The following is a 27,233-nucleotide window of genomic DNA, read 5'->3' on the forward strand; positions in this document are numbered from 1 at the left end:
TTGAAGTGGGGTTTTAGAATCAAGAAAAAAGAGGGAATATAAAGGAACTTGGGTTGGGACAAGAGGGAAAAAGAGAGGGAATTATAAAGAGAGAAAAGCCAAGAATTTGGAGTAATTAATTAAACAAACTAGGTAGGGTATATTATGTTACATTTTTTAGGGAGATTCTTCTTTGGGAAGACTATTTCATATTGATAGTTTGGCTTTTGAGTATGCATTTGTAGATGGAAAACAACAAACATTATCATTTTTTGTTTTACCCAATGTTGTTATACATAATAACTCATGAAGGTCGCTCTACTATTAGTTTGTTATTAATTTATTTGTAACAAGAATATTACCCAACTATATAAAGTTCTTCTTCATATTATTTTTTTTGGGTGTAAAATAACTACTCTTATATTGTAGTAGCACTAAACATTGACAAATTAATTAAATCGTTCCCTTTACGTTTCAACTTATTAATTAGTTTTCTAATATATATGCTTTGTAAAGAAAGTATATACCTTATTTCATTTCAATTTTTTGATCATGTTGTAGTATTTTTTTTAATCCACGTCACGCATGTAAAGCTTAGGGGAAGTATCTTTATCATTTGTCTCAATTTATATATATTTACCCTTTATAGAGAAGCAACCCAACAATAATTTGCTTTGGTAGTTTTCATTAGTCTCCAAGTGAAATAGTTATTACTTTATGTAGCACCCTTGACAAAACAGAATAAAAGAACTATCTATTGTTTTCCTCATCTTTTTCTGTTGAGTGGTTTGGTGGGGGTGGGGGCCTAGGGGGAGGGGAGTGTGTATTACTTCTTAATGAGTTCTTTTAGCATTGGTTTGGTTTGGATGGGTATCAATACTGAACTATTTCCTATGTCTCAATTTATGTGACACAGTTTGAATTTCAAGAGTCAAATAATTTACGTTTGACCTTGAATTTGGATGGGAGAATTTTAAGTCTTTTGAAATAAAATTTATATTTTTGAAAACTACGTAAAAAGTATAATGGTGAGGGTTAATATCAGCCCTTTCATAACGAGGGTATATCAATTTTAAATAACAAAGTTGATGGACTCTTTTCCCCTAAATTGGTGTTCCGTCATGCTTTTATGAAGAATGGGTCGTATAAAAGACAGCCCAAACTAAAACGGGCTAGTTAATGGGTCCGATAAAGATAGCCCAAAATGAAACGGGCTAGTTTTACCTTCAGGCTTCATCAAATCTACGTTGGCCCATGGGCCTTAGGATATGGTCTCTAACTCTTTGAAGATCATATTCTCGGGCTCGAGTCCCAAAGGGTATGGAGTCGTTTTATTAGGGAGTGTTTTACTTTTTAATGTAGATTTTTTCAGTGTGAATTCGAATTTAGTCGGACTTCAGTGTGGGTACCGGATATCAAGTGGAAAATCAAAACAAAAAAATATCAAATTATTTTTGTCCCATTGTTTGATGTGGGACTCAACAACATAAAAACATCACTAAGAAGTCGCTAGGTAAAGTGTATAAGTATAGTATTAAATATGATGAGTAATGTTGATATTATTTCTTATTCATTGTTTGATTTGGTATATTAAAAATAACATGTATTGAATAAGTATCTTGATTTTTTTTTTATTGTTTACATAAATACCCTCTACAAATACATTGAAAAAGATGTAGAAATAATTTTGAGGAGCTTTTTTTTCTTTTTTCTTTAATATACTATTTTCCACTTGCCTTTGTTAGGGAGTGTTTTATCCTCAATATAGAATTTTTCAGCACAAATCTAGATTTAAGCAAGCTCTCATGTGGGTATTGGACACCGAATAAAAAAAAAAATAGGAAGAAGAGGCTTAAATTCTTTAAGACACTGAATACTATCAAAACTCACGTAATTGTCCCTTTATTAGATATTACTTTCCCTATTATACAACTATTTTCTCAAACAGCAATTCATTATTTTTGGCTATTAATTAAAAATATAAACTTGGAAGATGAGGAATATTTTACTTTAAAATGGGGCAACACGAAACATATCATGATTCATATTCAACATAAAAAAAAAAGAATATCATGTCCACCGCCAAAGAATATTTTTCATGCATTGACTTCTTTTGATATCCTTGAAGTGTTAATGAAGCAGTTTTAATCTATGATTGGGGCTCAAAATTGCCCTTCAACTGGTAAAAATAATTTTAAAATATCCTTCTTAAGAAATATAGTCTAATTTTAACCTTGAAGCAAATAAAGAAAGGAAAATCCATGTGAAAATATCTATTGTAGTATTTTTCTTAAATTTCTTGTCCGGTCTTTAAATCCTGCATTGAAGTCCCGATTAAATCTATGGTAGTATTAGATGAACACGAGAATCAGACATGACAATGACCTTTAGCTATAAAATTGTTTTTACGGTTGGTAAGCAATAGAGAAGAATTTAAAATTTAAAATTCTTTTGTAATTCATAATCTATTTTTTTTAATGTCTTGGCCAATTAACAGCTATAGAACAGGAAAAAATGGAGCTTATGTATTGAAAAATCATATTTGATGAATTAATTAATTATTGCATTTTATAAGAGTATAAATAACTAGTAATGTATATATAGAAATGTTAATGTATATTTTAATTTTTTATATATAATTCGTCATTTAACAAGTGGACTACCATCACTTAAGAATGTGGTGTCGTAGATAAGTTGCTCCTCCCTTAATATAATCAGAGATCTCGAATTTGAGCCTTGTATATGAAAAGATGATCTTTGAATATATGATTTTCTCGTTTGGATTATTTGATTGAGCTTTCAATGACCGTCTATCCAACTTTTAGGTCACTTGCGAAGGAAACAAAACTCTTAGTAAGGAGCACTTAATTCTCCCTGAATAGGGCTTTATGCGGCACTAATCTAGAATAGTCAGGCTTCAATGTAAATATCGGATAGATGAGAAATAAAAAAAGTGGAGACCACTTGTTGCCACAAGTTTCCAACAAGGCAATTATTTTTTGATAATAATGAAACATGTGGAGAAAGGCTAAGGAGAAGGATTAGGATAACACGTAATTAGTGCAAGGCTAATTTATTTTCCTCCACAAGAATTGGTCTTACCTGTTATTGACGACGTGGTCTCTTTATCATTTTAAAAAACATCCAACAATTGTGGAACCAAACATAATTGAATTAATATTTTTCCATTTTAATTTTATAAATGAACTTTTTTTATTTTAATATATAAGCAAAACAAGAGGAACACAAAAGTAATTGGACCATCATACTTACTCATTTTATTTGAAACGAGTGGACCAGAAAAATCAAATAAGTATTTTAAATTATTTTGTTTAATAGCATATTTTTTTGTACAAAGTCAAGATACAATTAACAATTGTGATATGTGTTAATGTTATGATAATTAATATGTTTGTCCTAAAATAAATGTTATCTTAACAAAAATTATGTCTATTAAAAAATTATTGAATATAATGTGTAGTTTATTAAATTATCTTTTAATAAATGTCTCTTGAAAATTAAACACAATTAAAAAGATGAGGTATAAAGATATAATTGGAAAAACATACTTCAATGTTTCAATTTATTTGACCTATTTTGATTTTATACGGAGTTTAAGAAAATAAAAATACTTTGAAATCTTGTGATCTAAAATTAAGTCATGTGGAAAGTTGAAATTAAAGAGTTACTAAAAAAGAGATAAAATCATACTTGACCACTACTGCAAAGAGTATTACGCACTTGATAGTGAAATATCAATTGCTTGTTGAATATGTGAATTGCGTGAAAGTAGAATACTCCAAATTTTGAAATTGAAAAGTAGGTCAAACCGGTTAAAACGAAGGAAGAGTTAATTTTGTCTTGAATTTTGGGACTTACTTTATGTTGCTAAAGTAATATTTATTTTGAGACGAAAAATAGGTCATTTACACGGTAAATTAAATTCATATTTTATAGTTACACAAAAATAATACACCTTTCGTTTCTATTTATATATCACCATTTTAGATTTCATGTCCCCTATGAAACTAAGTTTACGATTGTACTCTTATTTAGTATTCTTTTGAAGTCAAGGTTTTCAATAAATGAACGTAAATAATCTATTTTGATTAATTAAATTGACCAATGAACATGAATTAATCATTTAGTTTTCCTATGTTGGTCAAATTCATATTTCAAAGTTGTTAACTCTCAAAGGTAAAACAGGAAGAATAATGTTATTTATGTATTGGTTTTATGAATGACAAGTATTAAGTACATCTATTTTTAGTAAGGACGACATATAAATTGGATCACAGAAAGTAAAAAAATGCTCCATTTGTCTACTTTTATTTGTCATGTTGCGCTTTTGGAAAGTTAATTTGACTAATTTTTAAAGTTGAATTAGATTACATTAATTCGATAATTTAAACAAAAAAAAATTAGATATTCAAAAACTATACAAAAAGTACTATAAATTGTAATTTTTTGCATATCAATATGATAAAAAAAATACATCATAAAATGTTAGTCAAAATTTTTATAATTTGACTTTAAAAAAAGAAATTATGACAATTTAAAGTGAACGAACGTAGTAATAACACTTCTTTTTGAAAATTAGGAATATTTAGGCGAAGATTAAGGTCATAATGATAAAATTATGATAATCTGGTCGGCTGCAATGAATGTGAATATCATATTTTATTAGGTACATTTTATTTATTTATTCATTTATTTATTTTTGTGGTAGAGGTTCCATGCTGTGCCGCCCTTTTACTTTTTTGTGTTAGTAGTAGCTCACGTTGCCTATAAATGAAGGGATGGCGGCCAAAATACTATAATCAAAAATCTTTTACACACTGAAAAAAACCTTTGTTTTAGTCAGAATTTGCTTATTGTAATATTTTTGATAACGTTTGCATTCTCTGTATTACCGTTAAACTCCAAAGATCTGTCATAATAATGTCACCTAATATGTTTGCTAGTAATGTCGATGCACATCACGGCGAAAACGAAATGGCTGAAGGCGACGTCGACATCATCACCTCCGCCGGCCGTCGTATTCCGGCACATTCTAACGTTCTGGTATGCATACCGTAGCTTATTCCCTCGGGGTTCATTTTACGTGAAGATATTACTGTTTAGTCAAATAATTTGGAAATACTGATCGATCTCTACCGAAAAACAATGTTAGGCTGCTGCTTCGACGGTTCTGGATAGCATATTAGGTCGTCGGCGACGGAGTTATGAGAAACCGATACGGATTCTTGGCGTCCCCTGCGACTCTGTTTCCGTGTTCGTACGATTTCTCTATTCCTTCAAGTGAGTTTCTTAATGAAAGTTCTTTTTTGATTCGTACATATTATATTGTATTGTATTGTTTTATGTTAAATTGATTATATTGTATTTTTTTATTGAATACATTATTTTTCAAAAAAGATAGGATACTTATAAAATTACTGTAAAAAATGTATGATAAATGATAAATTAAGATTATTAGCTAATAAGTAAAAAAACATGATAAATGATAAATAAGATTATTAGCTAATAAATAGAGACGAAATAAGAAATAAAGAAAAGGTAACAAAACGATTACACTAAATTGGTCCTAACATAAAATGAATTTTTTATTCGTTATCTAACCATGAATTTAATAAAATAATACAAGTTATTTAAGTAACACTTATAACATTATTTTAAAACTATATAAAAACAATACGATACAACAGACATGCTAGTCGTTTGCTCGTGTTAAATTTGGCTGTCCATTTCCTTATTATCTTGCACATAGAGCTGTCAATATGGGCTAACCCACCTCATTCGGGCTAATTCATACAGGCTTTGACATTTTACGGGCCAGATCAGGCTAGCCCATTTTTTGTGTGGGCCAGAAAACGGTCGGCCCAACCCACAAGTACGTGGGCTACAGGCTTGCCAGGCCAGCCCACTTTTAAAAAAGTTATATATTTTTTTATAATTATTAAATTAAATTATAAATTATAATTTAAAAATATTATCATACATATCAACAAAACAATATTACATGGTGTTAATGTTACTACTTGTTAATCAAATCCACAAATAAAATTATCTTTATAATATTTATTAAGTTTTTTTCAAGTGAAAGTATAAATATCTAAATAGAAATATTAACTTAACTGTTTTGCAATGATCACAATAAAACACAAAAAATATGACAATATTCCAACCATAAAAAAGTAAAAAATAAACTCCTTAAAAAATCATGAAGCTTATGGCGTATCTAACACTTCATGAAACCTATGGCGTATCTAACATTTCATGATCATCTTCATCAAGCATATCTGAATCAACTTGTGGGAAGGTTGTCTTAACATCTTCATTTTCATCTGCAATTTATAAGCGGTTTCAATTAGTTAAATATTAAAAAGTAACTAAATTGAGATTTATAATATTTAAATGTACACAAAAATATATTACCAGTTTGAGAAAAACCATATAACCAGTTTCAAGTAGCAACAAGTGTTTGGACATTTTCATGGTGGATGCAACTTCTATACTTAGTGATTTCCTAAAAAACTTTAAATAGATTTTGAGTTTGGATCTCTTTAATTTTTAATTTTAATATTATATTATATGTTTTAATTAATTTTTATTGGCCCACGGGCCGGCCCTACCTATATTTCTCAAGCCCCACAAATCAACAGACTTATTCAGGCCGGGCTAAAAAATCCTTTTTTTAAATGGGCTTCAAAATTTTTAGCCCAGCCCTATTAAATTCCGAGTTAGGCCAGGCCGGTCCAACAGGCCTAGCCCATATTGACGGCTCTTCACGTGGCTCATTGATCACCATTAGATTCTTTAATCATATATATTACTTTTCCTCAATATTCTGTCCAGCACCGGCAAGACCATGTTTTCCGCTGTTATTGGAGTGTGTTACAAACAATTAAAAAAAAACTGATAGATTGTATTGTATTGTATTTCCTCCGTCCATATTAGTTGATCATTATAGTAAAATTAGTTGTTCATATTAATTGATCACCTTACTTAATCAAGAAAACATCAATTAATATTTTCTTATACTACCCCGCAATTAATTCTTTTTGGAAGTGTTCACATTTATTTGTAAAATTCCCAAGAAATTTTTTCAGGGGTGAATAAGTAATATTATCTTTTTATTTATGATTTCTTATCAATTAATATGGAAAGGAGGGAGTATATAATTTTTTTTTTATTGTACACTTCGTAAATCAGTGATTGTCAGCAGGAAATATCTGTTTTCCTGCTAATAGATGTTCTTTTTATGAAAATAAAGTATCGTAACTAAATTGCTCTCGATTGTTCAATCATTTGATAACCCGAGCTTTCGAAGAATATGGATCATGTCTAAAATGGTTATGTTATCAAATTGTGCTAACTAGGTGTACTAAGGAGCAGATGGAGAAACATGGTATTCATCTGCTAGCACTTTCTCATGTGTACTTAGTACCATGCCTAAAACACAGATGCACCAAAGCATTGGCCGAGCAATTGACAATTGAAAATGTAATAGATATGATTCAACTCGCGAGGCTATGTGATGCACTTCATCTCTATCTCAAATGTATGAAATTTTTGCGGAGTAATTTCAAGAAAGTTGAAGAAACTGAAGGCTGGAAGTTCCTTCAACATCATGATCCCCTGCTTGAGCTTGAAATTTTACAGTTCACTGATGAGGCCGAGTTGGTACGTAATATAACCCCCTTTAATTTTATGATCTAGCTCGTTGTTTCAAGTTCAATCCAATATTTTGATCATGGATATCACAATAGTATATTGAAGGTTCTCAATTGATTGTGGGATGATGAGATGAATTTAAAGTGTGCATAATGTTAAAAATATTTGCACGGAATTTTACACTATCAGATCATCTAAAATTAAAAGAAAGTATAGTCTATAGAGGTAACTATCCATAGTAGGTATGTCTAGTAACTTTTGAAAAATAAACCTACTACAATGTAACATGTCAAAATATACTCATAGCTCAAGATTTCTTTACACAATTGTAGTGTGTATGTCATTGAATATAAGTTAAATCCAATAGAAAAACTCAGATATGATGTATTACGTACAAATGCCAATACATCATCGCGTTTTTTCTGTCTTTTGTCATTCAGTGATGTGATTAGTGGTTTTCATTTGAAATTTGTTGTTTTAGCGGAAGAAGAGGAGGAGGAGACACACACGGGAGCAGAACTTGTATTTACAGTTAAGCGAAGGGATGGATTGTTTAGAGCATATATGCAGGGAAGGATGTACAAGCGTAGGGCCATATGACGAAGAGTACTCTTGTCAAAAGAAGTTACCATGTAGCAAGTTTGATACATGCCAAGGCCTCCAGTTTTTGATTAGACATTTCTCTACTTGTAAGAGAAGGGTAAAGGGAAGTTGTTCCCAGTGCAAACGGATGTGGCAGCTCCTAAGGTTACACGCATCGATTTGTGACCAACCTCACGATTGTCGAGTTCCTCTTTGCAGGTATGGCCACCATTGAGTAATAAACTAGTTTATTGATCTATATGTACTTGTACAGCTATGTCGTTCTTCGCCATTGCAATTGTGTCTTATAGTTGTAATTAGGTTACAGTGCCACAATGTCATATACTCTATTTGATTCATGAACATACAATTGTGCCGTAGGTGAAAGATTACGTGGAATTAAGATTTCTTGCCTACTTACAAATACTGTTAAGGTTGTTCTTGATGTGAGCACGACCCATCCATGATCTAAGTAGTGATAATTGACTTCATACACGGTCCCACATCGACTAAAACGTAGAAAATAGCATAACCTTTAATGAAATGTTCATTTGGATCATTAGTTTCTAGTTGAATAATCTCTGTTTTTCCCCTGTTCCTAATGAAAATATCTTCAAAGTGTCCTAATAATATTTTGACACGTTAAATCGGACAAAGTGATAGGGTCACAGAAATATCAATCTCATATAATGTTGTTTGCCTTTTCTATCAGTAAGGTCAATTTCATGAACCAATACAGTATGATCATCCATTATTTTGTCTATGTGATATTAGCACTGTTCTTGTAGTTTCTTGCTCTTGTGATTCGATTAACATTGAGTATGTCGTTGTGATTCTATTAACATTGAGTATGTCGTTGTTGTTATTGTTTGTCATTGATCACGATTCATGAGTATCTTAACAACTCTGTTTACATTACAGAGAATTCAAACAGAAATTGGAAAAAAGGGGAGATGATGAGCTATGGAAATCACTTGTTAGAAAAGTGGTGTCAGCCAGGGCCATGACTTTTTTATCTCTGCCTAAAAGAAAGAGAGAAGAAGAGCCAGGATTAAACTTGAGGGATCATCAAATAAGACGCTTTTTAGATTAAAAACTCAGTCTTAATAGTTACTCCCACCGTCCCTTTTTAGTTGTAATAGTTTCCTTTTTCAGAGTCAAATAATATGACAACTAAAAAGGAACGGAGGGAGAAGAAAATTATCGATTAGGCAGAATCAATCTTTCATAAGTCCTACTGTAAAGGTTTTTCTTTGTTGATTATATATGTATTGTGTTAATCAATTTGTTGTGCTTTAATGTGTTTGTAATAATTAAGAAATGCTCATCTTGTGAGATGTTTTTTTTTTCTGGTGAACTACATCATCTTTTGTTATTTTATTTTCAACTATTATATATATACTAAAAGGAGATAATTTAATTAATCAAAAAGAAATTTGTATAGTGTTTGCAACTTTCCAGAGCTTTTACTAACAAAATGAAGATCAAACTAGTAGTACATATTTTGATTTCATTAATCTAAAAGGAAGGGAACCAAGCTTGATCTCGACGGTTGACTGTTTTTGGTTTCCCGATTCCCATCCACTGTCTAAGATACGTTTTATAGTTCGATTAATTTAAATTTATGTGCATAATTAATTGTCACTAAAGATATTTTTGGTGTAGTAAATTAATTAGGTACCAATCACATCTTTTACCCTAATTAAACATCCAAATCAGTTTCCTCCGACATACTACTTTTTATTATTATTAAAATTATTATTTAAATTGGTGGCTGATTGATTAATCTTCATGGCTTGGGTAGTGTCAGCCATTACGTAGTAGGTGATACCCTTTTGAAACATTTTAATAAAACAGTTAGAAAGTGTATTATAAAAATAATACTTATTTGCATAGTAGGACTGAATATGAACTGCCTCAGATAACAACAATATTGTCTAGGTATGCTCAACAACTTTCAACCACAAGTTGTTTTTCCGTCATCAGAGATAACAACTTTGCCTGCTATTTTCTCCCTTAGATACACCCATTCTTTATCCCTTGTCTCCTTGTTGCAGTCGAGATATTCTTAAGGGGTAAAATATGAATAAGTAAATATATATACGATGAAGTTAAAGAAGTGTAACTCTGTTATACATAGATATTAAAATAATATTATAATTATAATTCTATATAGATGTTTAATTTTTTGAAGAAGGAGATTTAAATGGATTTTTCAGCCTTATTTGGCTGAGCCCTTGCTCAAGGATACTTATATATTAGTGACATTTGCTTTCACGATTTGAATAATTTGTGACTATTAAGCAATTTATAAGATATACTTCAAAACAGTCTTTATATTCAGGGTTGACATATTTTGACCAGCGAAATTACGTAGCCAACAACCATCTATTATTCTTTCCTGCCTTTTTCTTATTTTCCTTTTTATTTTGATTTTCTGTTCGTTATGCTGCATCAATATTGAAGATTGACTAGATTTGAATTCGTATCAATAAGTCCCATATTATTCTTTCTGCCTTTGTATGTTTGTTATAAACATATAGAAGAATCAAAGACGGTCCCTCAATTGAAATTACGAACTCTCAAAATTATATTTGTATCAAAAAAATTTAGTTAATCCACATTATACGTACCACACGTATACTAAAATTAAAAGAACACACATTTTTGTCTTTTGACATTAAATAAATATAATATTACATACGTTATAACTGTTGTTGAGTACCCTGAGAAAGGTACCAGATCGTAGGAGGAGCTACTGCCTTCCTTCTAATCGGTTTTTTTGGTGTCGTAGGGGAGGGATTGACCTCAAAATGATGAATGGGATTGTGGCACTTGTATTATCATTCTTTTTTAATACAATTTTTTACACTAACACAACATACACTAAATTAGTAAATATAAATAGTAGAGTATATTTCAATTCTAATAATGAAATCATATCATAGCACAGAATTTTTAGATTTAAATTCTGAATATAACTTTTAAAAATTACTTAAGACATACTATTACGATCAGGCTACGCCGTACGCGGCTACCACCATCGTCCGCCATGACGCCAGGTGATATACATTTTCCCTTATTAATATGATATATTAAACGTAATTGAATTTTTATTTTAGTTTCTAGAACCATAAAAAAAAAACGTATGAATTTCAGCTTCTTTTAATAATATTCCCTAGTCTTTGCTCTAATTAGAATTTTCTCCCTCAAGTAAGAATATTATAATATTATGCATTTGGTCTTTAATGAAGAAATTAAGAAAAAATTGCATTATGGCATGCAATGGAAATATTTATCTCCTTGAGTGATATAAGGTCAATATAATTATTTTCTAGTATTCCCTTTTGTCCAATTTATATAATGTAAGTAGATTTAAAGAATCAAATAAAAAATTGATGATGATTTTTATTTTTCAAATAAAAAAGTATCTAAAGATATTAAACTTTCGCTATATACGAGATTCTAAGAAGTATTAGACCACAAAATAATATACACACTGTAATTTCTTTTGTGGACGCTGAGTAAATCTTTCGTGTATATATAAATTTTAATAACTCAATTAATTAACTATCTAAATTATTATTTCCTATTTCCCGTCCCTGCCCCAATAATATTTTCTATTAAAAAAGGAATCTTCCACGTGCCGCCCTTTTGTTTTTGGAGTTGGCAAATGCAAATGGCAACTCTGCGCTGCTTATATATAGAGGGGGTTGGGCAAATGCTTTCTCCAAAAACTCAAGGAAACTCTCTGAAAATTCCAATTACTCTGTCCCAGGCAAACGATAATCATCAATTCCAAAAGCAACTGTAATCACCATGTCATCCCCTAACTTTTCAGGCGATATCGATGTATTTTCCGGCGAAATGTCTGAGGTTGATATCCAAATCGTCACCTCCGGCGGCCTCCGCATTCCGGCGCATTCCGCCGTTCTGGTACGAAGACCTAAAACTAATCACATGAAGTCTTAAATACTCGTTAAATCTATCAATTGCATATTAATCTAAAACTATGTCAGTCTATAATATGAATCATTTATAATCAATCCACACTGTGAAAACGCCGTGTTTGGCTGTCGAAAAATTGATATTAGTTGCAAATGATGTTGTGAAAAAGTACTGATCTATGAGAAACGTATTTGTAGGCTGCTGCTTCGACGGTTCTGGAGAACATACTAGTTCGGCCGGGAAAGCGGCGGGGCTCCGAGAGAACGATTCGGATTCTTGGCGTGCCGTACGACGCCGTTTCCGTGTTTATCCGGTTTCTCTATTCTTTCAAGTGAGTACCCGAAATACACGCAAATCCGTTTTGCTTTCTTTATTTATTATTTTGATTTTGATAATTTGTTAATCGTGTTCAAACTTTGAATCTTATTGGCTCCATCCAAGCTGGAATTTGACCACAAGTAGTAGATTATTTTAGGATTAAGTCACGGTTCCTTTATTGATTAGAAAATAGGTAGTTGGTATTCAAAGACTAATTTGCGTGCTATTTCTCAATTGCTTGCGTGAATTCTTTAATCATATACTATTTGATGTTTTGATTGCTTCATATTGTGTTGGCCGCCTGATAGATGCCTCGACCGACATCTTCGTTGTCATTGAAATGAATTACAAAAGTATTTACGTTATTTATGATCGTTAAACAACCAATATTGTTGACGTATTTGTAGCATGTTACTTACTCTCATATGGTCTAAAAGCTAATTAAAATATCAGAAACTTTTAATCAGTTAAACCCTTGCAAGAAAGAATGCTTAGAGTGACCAAATTGTCCTTGTATTTAGGTGCACTGAAGAGCAGATGAAGAGACATGGGATCCATCTGCTAGCACTTTCTCATGTGTACTTGGTACCACAGCTGAAGCAGAGATGCACAAAGGGGTTGGCCGAGCGATTGACGATTGAAAATGCAGTGGATGTGCTTCAACTTGCGAGACTATGTGATGCACCAGATCTATACCTCAAGAGTATGAAATTTTTGTCAAGCAATTTCAAGAAAGTTGAGGAGACTGAGGGCTGGAAATTCCTTCAACATCATGATCCCTGGCTTGAACTTGAAATTCTACAGTTCATGGATGAGGCTGAGTTGGTACGTAATTATAACGTAATTGGCATACATCCCTTATTTTCTAAAAAAATTCTCTTGGAATTCATGCTATAATTTTTATTGTTGTCAATTGATCATGAAAGATATTAAGTTAGCCATGAAATCATTACATGGCATTTGTTTGCATCTCTTTTATTAGTCAAGTGGCTGTGATTAGTGATTTTGCATTGTAAATTTCTCATTATAGCGGAAGAAGAGGACAAGGAGACACAAACGGGAGCTGAGCTTGTATTTACAACTAAGCGAAGCGATGGATTGTTTGGAGCACATTTGCACTGAAGGATGTACTAGTGTGGGGCCATTAGATAAAGAACCTTCCATCAAGAGGCAGCCATGTAGCAAGTTCGATACCTGCCAAGGGCTTCAGCTTCTGATTCGACATTTTGCTACTTGTAAGAGAAGGACCAATGGAGGTTGTTTGCGATGCAAGCGCATGTGGCAGATCCTAAGATTACACGCATCCATTTGTGACCAACCAAACGATTGCCAGGTTCCCCTTTGCAGGTAACCACCACTGACTACTGAATAACTAATTTTTTAATCAATTCCTGTATTATTGTTGATCACTTTAAGAGTGAATCTCATTGATCGTAGTAATTAGAATATGTACATCATTTTAGAGGTGTCATTGGTTGAGGCATGTCTTATCTTGCTGAATTTGAATGATGGCTCTCGATCCATATACCAACATGGTCTGTCATGTCCATTCTTGAAAACTTCATGGGTGGCATGTCAGAGCTCGGATGTTATTAGGTGATTTGTCTCGATAGAAGAAGCCAACAAATCAACTGTCACATTTATTTGTCCATTTTTTTCTCCAATTCATGATTGAGCCATTTACTAACACTGTTCGATATTTCTTTTCATATGGGTCTTAAATTTGTGATGTAGACAGTCACAAGGAGGTTATCAATCCTGTACTCTCTTATAAGCTGGTCAAGATAAATCAACACTTAGTTACGGCTTAACACAAAATTGCTTGCTGGCATGTGATTTTGTTCAATTTTGTGTGATGATGAGTCTAATCATGATGATATTTTTTCCAAATTTTACTGTGATTCTAAATGCCGGCTTGGTTGAGGTCGTTCTTCATGTGAAACACAACCATTCAAGTAGTAATAATTGATTCATGGTCCCATATCGACTAATACCCAGATGCACCTTTTGTAGACGGTAGCAAAACTTAGACAGCAACATGATCTGACCTTTTGTGATTCATTGAATGTGTCCACTTGTCCTCTTCCACAAGAAAATATCTACCAAGAGCTCGAATAACTTTTTGACACGTTGGGTTGGTTAAGTTCAATAAGTATCAAGCTTAAAATAACATTGTTTGCCTTCTTTATCAGTAGGGTCAATTTGATACAGTAACTAATCATCCCTTTTTTCTTGCTTCTGTACTTGGTAAATATCGACTCTTGAGTTTCTTACAGCTCCATATTTTACATTTCAGACAATTCAAATTGAAGGTGCTACAAAAGGGAGATGACGAGCTGTGGAAATCACTTGTTAGAAAGGTGGTGTCAGCCAGGGCCATGTCTTCTTTATCTCTGCCCAAAAGAAAGAGAGAAGAGGAACCAAAAATGGACTTAAGCCATCCTCAAGTGATGAACTTTAGGTTGGCAGCTTAGTGTCAAGTATTTCATATCGTTAGGCAAACTCTCATCTTTGTAAATAGACCATCAATGGAATGTAAGTTTTTACCATTTCATATTTCCTACTGTAGAGGCCTATTCTATATGTTTTTTTTTTCTTTCTGTGTCAGTCCTTTAGTAGATGAAGAGTGTTGTATCAACAAAACAGTTGTATACAAAGTGTATAACTACTGTGTGGTAGTCTGTTTATATCTTCATTTTGTGTAATGAAATTAGCCATTAGTCATATGCTTCAAATACTTGTTGTCCGTGTCTTTCTACCATTTTCTGTACATTGTAATACTCTGGAGGAACCCAAAAAAAAAGTCTACAAAATGTGGTCGATCACAAAAATCGTTGATGTGTGATATTATGAAATGACGGAAAATAATTTGGTGTTATTGTATATCGTTCCACTGCTTAATTAATGAAAAAAGTTGGAGCATGATAAGGGTCGAGAGATATTTTGATGTGTCCAAAACCTTATCGCGATTTTGAGAAAAGATAGTGATTTTTTCCAAAAAATAATGATCAGATAAGCTGCAGAAAAACAAAAGCAGCAATTTTCGTCCAAGTGTCCCTTTAATTTAATGCTCGTAACTAGGATTGGAAAATTTGGAACTAAAATAGTTTTTGGTGGGGACACATATAGAGTTTAAATTATGTCCATTTGCGCAAACAATAACATATCTAGTGAAATTTCATAAACTTTATGAGGAGGGTAAAGTACACAAATCATATTTCTATTTTGGGAAAGTAAAAAGATTGTTTTCGAAGGATCCTCGATCGACTCAAATACACAACATTAAAAGGGAAAGCAAAAATGGAGAAACAAATCAACTTATAAGGAAACAGTAACAGCCATAGCATAATCATAAAATAATGGGATAACCTAAATCTAAAGATAGTAGGGCGAAGATCATTTGATTTGCACCATTAATATCTTTGAACACAGCCAATTTTACTTTCTCTATCATGAAATGATGGCATGGTGATTAAAATAGACAATCTTTTGATATTTTCTTCTATCTAATCAAATAATCAAATACTAAGTGGGACACTTGATACTCATTACTCAACTTGAGTGCACTAGTGGTACACTAATTCTTCCCTTCATTTATATACACACATTTTACTTTATTGTTATCACTCAATTTCTTTGTTTTTCTACATCTCTCACCATCTCACTTTAACCAAAAAGATATTTTTTAAGTCATTTTTGGCAACCAAATACTACAATCACAAGCGGACTTGAATGACAACCAGATACTAAAACCTAAAAATACTTTCTATTAAACAACCTTCTTTCACTTACATTTTACTCCAATATAGTCCATTTAAAATAGCTTCTAAATTTCAGAAAAGTTATAGTGAGACCCTTACTAGTGATTTTCCAAGTAGCAAGTGTGATTATTTTGGAAGAAATTCACCCTTGAATTAAATTAAGAACGATTTGATTTGTATGATATAAATCATCTTATTAAAATTAAAGTTATATCAAACTAAGAAAGTAGAACATCCTTTTTAACATGGACTAAAAATGATTTAACACATAAATTGAGATAAAAGAAAGTACTAGCAAAGTTTTGAAGGGAAAGTTCCAATTTTTTTCATAGTACATGGAATTTGGAGCTTAGATCTAGAAGACTTGTAAAAGAAGATTCTTTAGTGTTTTTTTTTACTCAAGATTGGTGTAGTCTGTGGCGGAGCCACATTACGTAAAGGGTGTCAGTTGACATTTCTTTATTGAAAAATTATACTATTTAACGGGATTAAATTTTATTAATTTTCAAACTTCGAGCCTGATTTGGATGAATTGTGACCTATTTGACAAAATTTTCGGAAAAAAATAGAAGTATTCTTACAAAAACTTATATTCAAGAGTTAAAAGTATTTGATTTAGTTAGTTTTTTTTTTTGGAAAAAATAAAATAGAAGTGTTTTAATTTATACAAAACAAAAATGCCCTCACGCAGGATCGAACTACGGACCTTCAGTTTACAAGACTGACGCTCTACCACTGAGCTATAAGGGCTTGTGTTCATCGTATCTACTCTTTGCTTATTTCACCAACAGTTTTCTACTTTTGGCATTTTATTTGAATTGGATTGAATATTTCAATTTTTTTATTTTGACTTTTGAGGCTTTAAAATATGTCATAACAAATTTCTATTATATAGAAGAGTGAAGTGGTAGGATGACCAAGGGTAAAACTGTAATTTCATTCTAACAAAAATCTATTAAGAAAGATAGTAAATAATTCTAGAAATTAAGTGAATTATGATCAAGGATAAAAATGTAATTTCACGCTAACAAAAATCTATCAAGAATGATATCAAGAAAATTAAATAGTTCTGGAAACATCTTTTGTTATTGTTATTACCATTAACTTATTTTGTTATTACTTCACTTTCTTTTCTTTTGTGAGTTATTGTAATATCTATTCATTACTCTATTTTACTATTACGTTAGTTGAATGCTTAATTTTTTTCTATTCATTATGCTTATCAAAAATGCCTACTTTATATAAAAATTCATTATGAATTAATTATTTTCACCTTTATTTTGGCTCTAATTAATAGACTTGAAAAGAAATAAGTGTGATAAAAATTAATAATATGTAGGACGATCAAGGGTAAAAATATAATTTCATTCTAACAAAAATCTATTAAGAAAGATAGTAAATAATTCTAGAAACATCTTTTTATATATTAAGTGAATTATGTTATGATCAAGGATAAAAATGTAATTTTACGCTAACAAAAATCTACCAAGAATGATATTAAGAAAATTAAATAGTTCTAAATATTACACACTTCAGTATAAATCTCTTATTAGGAAGACTAATAACACAATTTTTTCAACATTAAGAACTTCATTTTTCATCTATTCCCTAATGGCCCTACTTTTGTAAAACAATTATAAGACAAAAGTAAAATTCATTATTTCTTAGTGAACACATCACTTCTGGAACTTGTCCATATAACAAATTTTCAACAAAATTCAATTGATCCACATTTTTCAAACATTCTAATGAATATGATAATGAACCAGTTAATATGTTAAATCCAATATCAATCGCAATTGCAATTCTCAAAAGGCGTAATTCATAAGGAATGCAATCAGTGAGCAAACTCTTCAAGAACAAAAATTTCAAAAATTTCGGAGCATGTTATGTCCTTTTCTTTGGTTCTCTTTAGACTTTTCAATTTCATGGTGTTGCTTTTCTTTCTGGATTGTAAAGATACTTTTTGAAGTATCTAATTTACTTGATTTCTCTTTTTATGTATAATCCCAAAATTTCACATAACAAATATGTCATTAACATATATTATTTATTAAGTACTATTATTTTATCATCAGTTAAAATCATTTTTATCAAGTTATATAAATTATTATTTTAACTACCTTATGTTAAATTACTGCAATCTATAATTATATTAACTTTTGTTAATATTTTTAACATCTCATTATTTGAGGTATAACATTCATTCATCGGGTATATAAATTACTTTAGAAAAAAAATCTTTCGTTACTATACTAGATTGTTCTCCTAATTTTAATGAATATAAAGACAAGATATAAAGTCATAACTTTTTTTTATCCTTTATCACTTTGTAAATAATGAGATAATTCATTCTAATTTTCATCAAGTAGGTCGTTATTTTTGTTTGTTAAACACCTTTAAAACAAATTTATAAGTGTATTCAAAATTAATCTATAGGTGAATAGTAGAATTATTGCTTCATATATTTTATGAAAATTGTTAATATATTGAGAATAATTTTAATCTATTCTCTTGAATAATTTTCAAATAAAATAGAAAAAGAATACCATTAAGTTAATTATTTAATTCAAATATATATGTTTGACATGATGTTATAATGAGCACTGGAGCATCTGATGTTTTATTATTATTTGTATCATGTTTATTTGAAAATGTCATAATAATTTTTCTTTTTGAAAACTAATTAAATTTCTATTATAAATATATATAATATTGTAATATTGGACCCGTAAATGAGCCTTTCATTATATTGGGCCCGTATCACGGGCTTAAAATTATCTAGTTAACAATATATAACCTCACTTCAACTAATAATTTGCTCCATTAAATATAACAACTTTCAATAGTTAGTCAAGATTGAGCCTACAAGAAGTTATATCATGTAATTCTATATTGGACTAAATTTTGGAAATTCAAAAATTCATAGTAGTAAATTCGATATGAAATCTAAAATTCATAAAATTTTAAAGTTAAATTCATAATCCAAATATACAAAAAGTTAGGATTTTGATTTGAATTTTGGGTTACTCCAAACTCACCCCAACATGAGATACGCTCAATGACATTTCACATTTTATGCATTTTTTTTCTGCCTACCAAATGTTTGGAACTTTCTATTGATTCAATTAAATGAACTTCCATACCTTTTAAGGGGCGGGGACATGGGTAATGATCTTGTTGCTTTATGTTTTGGAGTCAACTGATCCCTCGATAAGTCCTAACTTGAAATATACTAAGAGAAGAAAGATAAATCATTTAGATTCAAGGGGAAACCTCTCTTCTTCTAGTCAAGTGGCTTTTAGCCCCTCTCCGTTGTTATGGTGTTCTTTGTCTAATCTCCGAAATCAAAGGTCAGTTGACTGGGGAGTTCGTATTGATTCATGCAATGATGTCCACCTCAGAGGTATTCTAAATTCTAAGACATGAGTCATCTTGATAAAAGCAACTCATCCAGAGGCTTTTACATTTTAAGGTACTTGAGGAAATACAAAATTATGATTTTTTGTTTATTGACTTGAATGTAGGAAACTTTTTTTCTTCTCAAGTTATTCTTGATTAATGTCTGTGTATACTTAATCTGATTTTTTTTACCTTTGTTTAAGCACATTTTATCATTTTGTACAAGCAGCATTGCTTAAGGCTTGTAGACTCCAATACTCATGTTAAAGACTTGTCTAGTTTGAAAGGAAGCAGAATTAATGGACCCCTTCAAACTATAAAAGTGATAGCATTTAGAGTTTTAGTAAATTAAGTAGCAAAGTGGAAAGAATATTATTAACACTGTAGTAAACATATAAGATTTGACATGTATAACACAATTACAACAAAAAATCAACTTGCAATAAAACTGAAATACAGAACACATTCTTAGTTACATAACCAATGTATGACTTAGCTAATGCTTGATCTGAGTTAACATGCACCTAACATCCTTACTGTTAGGCCTCTCCTTTGGATTGTCGAGAGTACAAAAGCAAGCTATCTTGAGAACCAAAAGCATTTGCTCCTCATATCCATTTCCTATCAGCTTAGGATCAATTGCTATTTTAGGATCATCAGAAGTCATTACATTTCTCAGCCACTTAACTAAACTCATCTCAGAAGTATGTTGGAAAAATTCATCCGATGGAGCCTTTCCAATAACCAACACAGCTAGCACCACACCGAAGCTGTATATATCACACTTGTCTGTAAACTTCAGTGTCTGATGATATTCTGGTGCAATATATCCCACAGTTCCTGCAACATTTGAAGTCGTAATATGTGTATGAGCATCTGGAACTGCCTTTGCAAGCCCAAAATCAGCTATTCGAGCTTCCATGTCATCATCAAGTAGGATATTTGCTGGCTTTAAATCTCTGTGAATTATGCGTTGAGTATGGTTTATATGGAGATACTCAAGACCAGCAGCTATCCCCGCTGCAATTCTGTGTCGTCCCAACCAATCTAATTCTCTTGTGCCTTCTGTGACTTGCTGCAGGATATCCTGTAAACTCCCATTTTTCATATATTCATACACCAAGTAATGACAGTCTGGCCTTGGCATATGCGCCAGTAATGGAAGCAGATTCCGGTGTCTGATTTGACCTACAATTTGAATTTCTGATTTAACTTGACGCATTTTCTTGTTCAACGCCTTAGTATCTTCCTCCGTGATCTCTGCAGCATCCATTGGGGATTGTATAATCTTCTTTATAGCTATAATCTTCCCATTACTCCCCGGTAACTCGGCTCTATAAACTTCTCCACATCCACCTTTTCCAATCATTTCAAGTGATGCCACTCCATCTTCCATCTCTAAGAAAGCCAAGTCCTCCGCTTTCTTGATCAACGGACTATATATCGTTAAACTTGAATTATCGTTCTTTCCCCTTCTTACGAAGAACATTACGAGCTTGAATAGCAACGAAAAGATCACAGCAGATATACCCCCAGCAAAAGTTCCAGCTAGGAAACCAAGAAACCAAGATCTTAACTTCTTTTTCTTCTTGTTACGTTTATGCACCACCGGTACAACACGATTGACCGGTGCTGGTGCTGGAGCTGGAGCAGGCCCCATTGCAGATATCTGATTTGACCTTGTTGAATTCTCAGCAAGAATGTAACGTTTGGGAACGGCATTGTTTCGATTCAAATCTGCTGATAAATGCTCAATTTGACTCATGACAGGTACTGGACCTTCAAGGAAACTATTCCCTGAAATGTTGAGGAAACGAAGATTCCTGAAAGATTTCAATGAAAAGGGTATTTTTCCAGTGAACATATTATCAGCCAGAGACAGTTTTTCCAAATTAGGAAAGTATTTCAAGAAATCAAGATTCCCAGAAAACTCATTCGATGAAAAGTCAACTAGCCTTAAACGGTTTAAAGATGACAATTCATATGGAATCTTCCCAGAAAATCTGTTTCTTTGAAGTTCAAGAATCTCTAATTTCCGACAATCAAGAATCTGAATCGGGATTTGTTCAGATAGTTGATTGTCGGAAAGAGAAAGCTCTTTGAGCTCAGAGAGTTTGCCAATAGCAGAAGACAAAGTTCCCTTCAATCCATTGGATCTGAATACAATACGGGTAACTCTCAGAACTTGTGTTCTGTTACCCGGTCTACGCTCGCAGGATATTCCTGCGAGCGTACAGGGGTTGTTAAGAGCAATGATGCCTAAGTCCTTTTGTACAAGCAAAAGTGCAGCATGATCTTGTGGATAAAGATTCAGTCTTGCTTGAGCAAAAAGGAAAAGGGTCACAAGGTATAAGAGAAAAAAGTGGAAATTTGAAGCCATTGAGATTCTTGTTTTTCCGGTAAGCCGGACGGAGGGAGGAGAGAGGTGAATGAGGCAACCAGGCTGTGGTGGTTAATGGAATTTTTTCTAAGTGTGTATTGGTGGTTTATATGAATCAAAAATGGTTGGCTGCATTGTAAGAAAAACGAGCGTAGACTTAGCTTTCCAAGTCAAGTTGAGACCGTGTGGAAAAAACTTCCCAATGCCTTATGTCCCACATTGTTTTTTTATTAAATAAATTATTATTAAATATTTCCATATATTGACTATTGAAATTTCCACACACAAATAATAAATGGGTGTCAGTATCGGTGAACAATAAATTGAAATGAGTCTGACTCTGATACATGTAAAGATATGACATCTGATCTAACTAAACCCCAAAAGTTAGCTAGGAGGCGAAGTTTATCCAAGTTCATAAAATGAGAGATCAATTTCCCATCTCTCTACCGATATGAAATTCTTTGTAATTTAATCGTTTATAATAACATATTTTGTATAGTCTCATAAGGATTTTTTTCTCCTTCTTCTTTTTATCATATAGGAAAAAGAAAAGATTACTTTTTATGGTTTAAGGTTTAAATTAAAGATTTACAAACTTTTTAGTTGCAATATCGATATGTTATCACGTATTTGTTGGTGTTAGAGTCTAGCTTATCATTATGGAAAAAAATGATATAGCTAATAACAGGGGTACAATTTTATTTTTCAACTGAAGATAGGAAAGAACGTCTCTTTCATAATTTGGTCAATTATTAATTTCAATATTTCACCTGACATGTTTAACACCTCAAGATTAAAGAACATTTTAATATATTATATAGACATTTAGTTACAACTTACAACTACAAGATTTAGGGGTCATTTGGTGGGATCGACAAAGTTACCCATAAGATTAGTTATTCTACCATATATATGAGATAACTTTTCGCATCAGTGTAATACAAAGGGTGAGATAAATAATCTCGGGACAATCTAACTAATACCCTTGACCAAAATTAGGATAAAATAATTCTAATTTTTAATATGGGATTATTATTCTTTATCACTCATAACAAACAATTCCTGATAATCTTTTTTACTTTCTTAAACTTTGTATTCAATGAAATTATGACAAATAAATTGAGATGGTTGGGTATTATTTATTGGTTTGAACAATGAGAAAGCTAATCATATTTGTCACAAACATTTTATTTATCTCAAGGACTAATTCATCATCATTCTAACTGGTTAATTAGACTACTGTGCCGTGCTGCTAAAGTAGTCAAACGTTTTATTTTTCCCTATTTAGCGTATAGTGGATGGAACTTTCTTACTTACACTGTTACACATGAATAACACAAACACGTGGACATTATTTTTAATAATAATAATAATAGTAATATGGTAGGTAATACATGGAACTTTCTTACTTACACATGAATAACACAAACACATGTGGATTATTTTTAATAATAGTAAAGTAATATGTTATATAATGTTAAAGTAGCATTTTCTTACTTGAATAGCACATATAAACGAATTAGCAAGCTGCAAATTTGAATTACTGGTTAGTTGATTAACTATCTGAATTTTCACCGTGTTTATGATTGTTTCATTAATTCCTTTGCTATATTTACTTATTTGATGAAAATATCGAGTGTAAACAATTTCTTTTAAAAATCTATTTAAAACTATTAGGAGGACCACGTACTGCCATTCAAACTTGCAAATAATAATTCGTATTTTTCTTTCTAATACACTAAACTATTTTTTCTCTGGAATTATTTAGTCAATTCATCTAATTAAACTAGGACGTTTGAACCAGTCAATCACTACAAACTAATTCTACTATATATTATCTTTTCACATCATAATTAATTGATTGAAAGCTACTTTTTTTCTTCTTCTTCTTGTTGCTATTGCCTGTTTCTTTCTTCCCCGCTCTGCCCCATAGCTAGGGGCGGATCTACAGTGGTTCAAGTGGGTTTATATGAACCCATTTCGTTGTAAAATAACATTGTATATATATGTATATTTAATCAGTTTTTAAAATTTTATATGTATATATTAAATTTTGAACCCACTAACACAAGTCTGAAGCTTAACTGAGTGGTTGAGGGGGTTCAATTTTCCTAGCCAACCTGGGATCGAATCCCCATTGCCACATTTTAGTTTTAATTAGTTTTTTTGATATATAAAACGTTCCACACAGTTTTGTCCTCTATGTAGGTGTAACTTTTATCCTTTTAGTTACTTAGAAACTATTAAAAAGTAGAACAATTTTTTACTTTTACAATTAAAAGTCCAATACTCAACAACTTTTGTCCTTTTTGTTTTTAATTTTTTTTTTAAAAAAAAACTCAATTAAAAAGGCACTAATCCCTATTATTCTCAATTCTAAAAACTCTTTTGTCTTCTTCTTTGTTGAAATCTTCTTGAACCTCTCTTACTTTTCCCCCCCAAAATTTTGAGCATATTTTTTGTTGAAGGAAAAAAACTCTCCCCGTCTCTCAAATCTCACATCAATAGTCAATATCCATCAAGTATGTTTTTCGCTCTTGATTCTAGTCTTTTTATATACATATATGATTATTGTGGTTATTTTTTATTTCTTCAACTAAAAAATCCCTTATCATTCTAAAATCAACAAAAAATTACAAATAATATTAAGTATATTTCTATGTATTCGATTATGAAATTAAGGTTATAATTATTTTGTTTAATATTTTGTTTTTATTTGTTAAATGTTGAATGAAGAGAAATCATTCATAATATTCTTTTATCTTCTTAGTTTATATTGAAGCCTAGTTTTTCATCCATCTTGTTATTTACCATCTCATTCATAAGTCAATGTAAAAAAAATTTCAAATGTATTAACATTGTTTAGTGTAGTCAGATATGTGTGTTGTTAGCCTCATAAAAATTACAAATAATATTAGGTATATATTTATATCTTGAACCCACTTCGTGAAAATCCTGGGTCCGCCACTGCCCACAGCGCATCCACTTGGTTAAGAAAAAAAGGTGAATTGGTGTAAGTACATAACCATTTAATTTTTTTCCATCCGGTATCCAGAGTTCGAATTGGAGCCCCAACTAAATTTGGATTGCGCTCTGCAGGGTCCATTCAAGGGTTGTGCTCCCAATAGAATTTTCTCCATACTTGGGACCCGAACCCGAGAACTCTAATTAAGGGTGGAGCAGTCCCACCAGTACATAATCATTAGTATATGGTGCATCTCATAAAGAGGTCCAGTTAATAACGATAAAGGTATATGTGAGCCATTTTTATAACAAGGGGTATATCAACTTTAAATAACAGAATTGAAGAGTATATCAAGCCTTTTTCCCAAAATTAAAAATCGGCACAAATAGGGGTAAAATGCAAACACTTCTCATATTAGACACTTCAGCTTTAACAAATTTGTATCTATTTTAGCACAAAACAACCCCAATCCAAATCAAATAAATATAATGAGCAAGTATTCTGACAAATTGACGAATAAAATAATGACACGTACATATCACCCAAAATAACTAGAGAAAATTAGACCATTGTTTTTTAGTTTGACTTGAGTACTATTTTCAGAAAATGAAAGATTTTACTATTTTTACTAAAATGGGAGGAAGTAAATACAAGTCTCTTACGAGTGAAAAAAGCATTACTTAATTAATTTCTTCGTTATGCGATGGATTATAGTTGACTAAGTCTTGTATAAGAATTTTGCATGCTCAAATTCAACATTTAAACAACCCTAGTAGGGTATGCTGATTCAATTAAAACGTTTGGAAAATTATTTATTCCTTCTATTTGTTTGTTAGCCAAGGAAGAATATCCTCCAATATGCCTTAATTTGTGATAATTATTAATATAGGTTATCATGGTCGTCCTCTAAGAAGTAGTAGTTATGTTTGCCCTTATATTATTGAAAAAAGGATAACAATAATGCAACAGTGTCCTCGATTGAACTGTCGGTCCATATATTACTATAGCAGTCGTTTAATAGCTGGTTAGGAGATAAGCTATTCATGTATTAAATTCTACATGAACAAAATTGTTTTACTATGTATATATAAAATTAATACGATGTGGTTTGTAATTTAGAAATCTACTAATTAATATATGTATTACAATTACTTATGATGAAATTTATGTATTAATTTATGCAAGATAGAAGATTGAATAAGTAATACGTGAATAATTAAATCCTGCATAATTAGATAATACATAAATTTTTTGTAACTAATATCTACAATCAGCTACATATGATGAAAGTGTTGATGGCTTTGGATAGTGAAGGAAAAAAAGAGTTGATATGGTGAGTTAGCATGTTATTTTAACTAAAATGAATGAGTTAATGAAAAAAAATCAAAGTTTCAAAAGTATTTGTGATTTTTCTTTTTGTTATGAAAAAAAAGAAATAAAACTCTCTCTACTTGATTTTAAAAAAAAAATTAACATAACTCCTTTTTATTAAAATAAATAATATTTTGGCTTTCCAAAAGCTTCACCAAACATACCACTAAATTAGCTTACATAGTTAATTGCATCTTCAGTTGTACACTTTTTCAATGGTGCAGCCAAAACATTTTTTCTTTTGGTTTTCCTAACAAAGACAGTCCTATTCAGAGGAATTTGAACCCGAAACCTTTTATTAAAGAAAAAATATATATTTATTACTCTATCATAATTTTTGCTAGTCAAGCCAAAAGATTCATGTATTATTAAACTATGTAATGGTCAGTCCACTATTCTCCTGGGTATCAAACATTTTCTGTGAAGATGTCGGATTTTATATTATTTAAATATGTTGTGATTAATTCACTAATTTATTTAGTCCTTAGTTGGCTGTTTGCCAAATATGATACTTTCCAGTTGTCTTTTAAGAGAACAAAACATTTTATATGGCTATAAATAACGAAAAATTAAAACGAAACGAACTAATTCGGTTCATTCGAATACGATTTTTTTCTTGAAAGTTCGATTCTTCAATTTAATTGTACCAAAATTTTAGTGCACCTAAAATTCGAACTTTTATTACATTTCATAGCAGGCCTCTGTCACCGACAGCAAACTTAGGCCCAAAATATTATTTTTTGGAAAATTTTTCAAAACAGCAATATTTTAACTTTTAATGAGACTCCTTAGCAATAGTTTCATTATTTATTAAAAATGTTATTATTTTAGTTTGTTAAGAGATTAA

At 31.2% G+C, this 27,233-nt stretch overlaps 3 protein-coding genes and 1 non-coding gene across 4 annotated transcripts; 2 read left to right on the plus strand and 2 right to left on the minus strand.

Annotated features, from left to right (window-relative positions):
* Positions 1-4,884: 4,884 nt before the first annotated feature.
* Positions 4,885-9,353, plus strand: LOC125873280 (BTB/POZ and TAZ domain-containing protein 1-like). Its single transcript, XM_049554181.1, has 5 exons — positions 4,885-5,043; positions 5,153-5,280; positions 7,362-7,665; positions 8,138-8,457; positions 9,160-9,353. The coding sequence occupies exons 1-5, from the start codon at positions 4,921-4,923 to the stop codon at positions 9,329-9,331; spliced, it is 1,047 nt and encodes a 348-aa protein (XP_049410138.1). The 5' UTR covers positions 4,885-4,920; the 3' UTR covers positions 9,332-9,353.
* A 2,617-nt stretch (positions 9,354-11,970) lies between these two features.
* On the plus strand, positions 11,971-15,231 carry LOC125872976 (BTB/POZ and TAZ domain-containing protein 1-like). Its single transcript, XM_049553801.1, has 5 exons — positions 11,971-12,174; positions 12,384-12,517; positions 13,026-13,329; positions 13,535-13,851; positions 14,801-15,231. The coding sequence occupies exons 1-5, from the start codon at positions 12,058-12,060 to the stop codon at positions 14,976-14,978; spliced, it is 1,050 nt and encodes a 349-aa protein (XP_049409758.1). The 5' UTR covers positions 11,971-12,057; the 3' UTR covers positions 14,979-15,231.
* A 1,712-nt stretch (positions 15,232-16,943) lies between these two features.
* TRNAT-UGU (transfer RNA threonine (anticodon UGU)) lies at positions 16,944-17,015 on the minus strand. The gene has a single exon. It is a non-coding gene; the product is annotated as a tRNA-Thr (tRNA).
* Positions 17,016-20,015: 3,000 nt separating this feature from the next.
* On the minus strand, positions 20,016-22,171 carry LOC125873184 (leucine-rich repeat receptor-like serine/threonine/tyrosine-protein kinase SOBIR1). The gene has a single exon (XM_049554074.1). The coding sequence runs from the start codon at positions 22,045-22,047 to the stop codon at positions 20,164-20,166; it is 1,884 nt and encodes a 627-aa protein (XP_049410031.1). The 5' UTR covers positions 22,048-22,171; the 3' UTR covers positions 20,016-20,163.
* Between the last annotated feature and the right edge of the window lie 5,062 nt (positions 22,172-27,233).

Source organism: Solanum stenotomum, chromosome 8, assembly GCF_019186545.1.
Source record: "Solanum stenotomum isolate F172 chromosome 8, ASM1918654v1, whole genome shotgun sequence".
NCBI classification, from domain to species: Eukaryota; Viridiplantae; Streptophyta; class Magnoliopsida; order Solanales; family Solanaceae; genus Solanum; species Solanum stenotomum.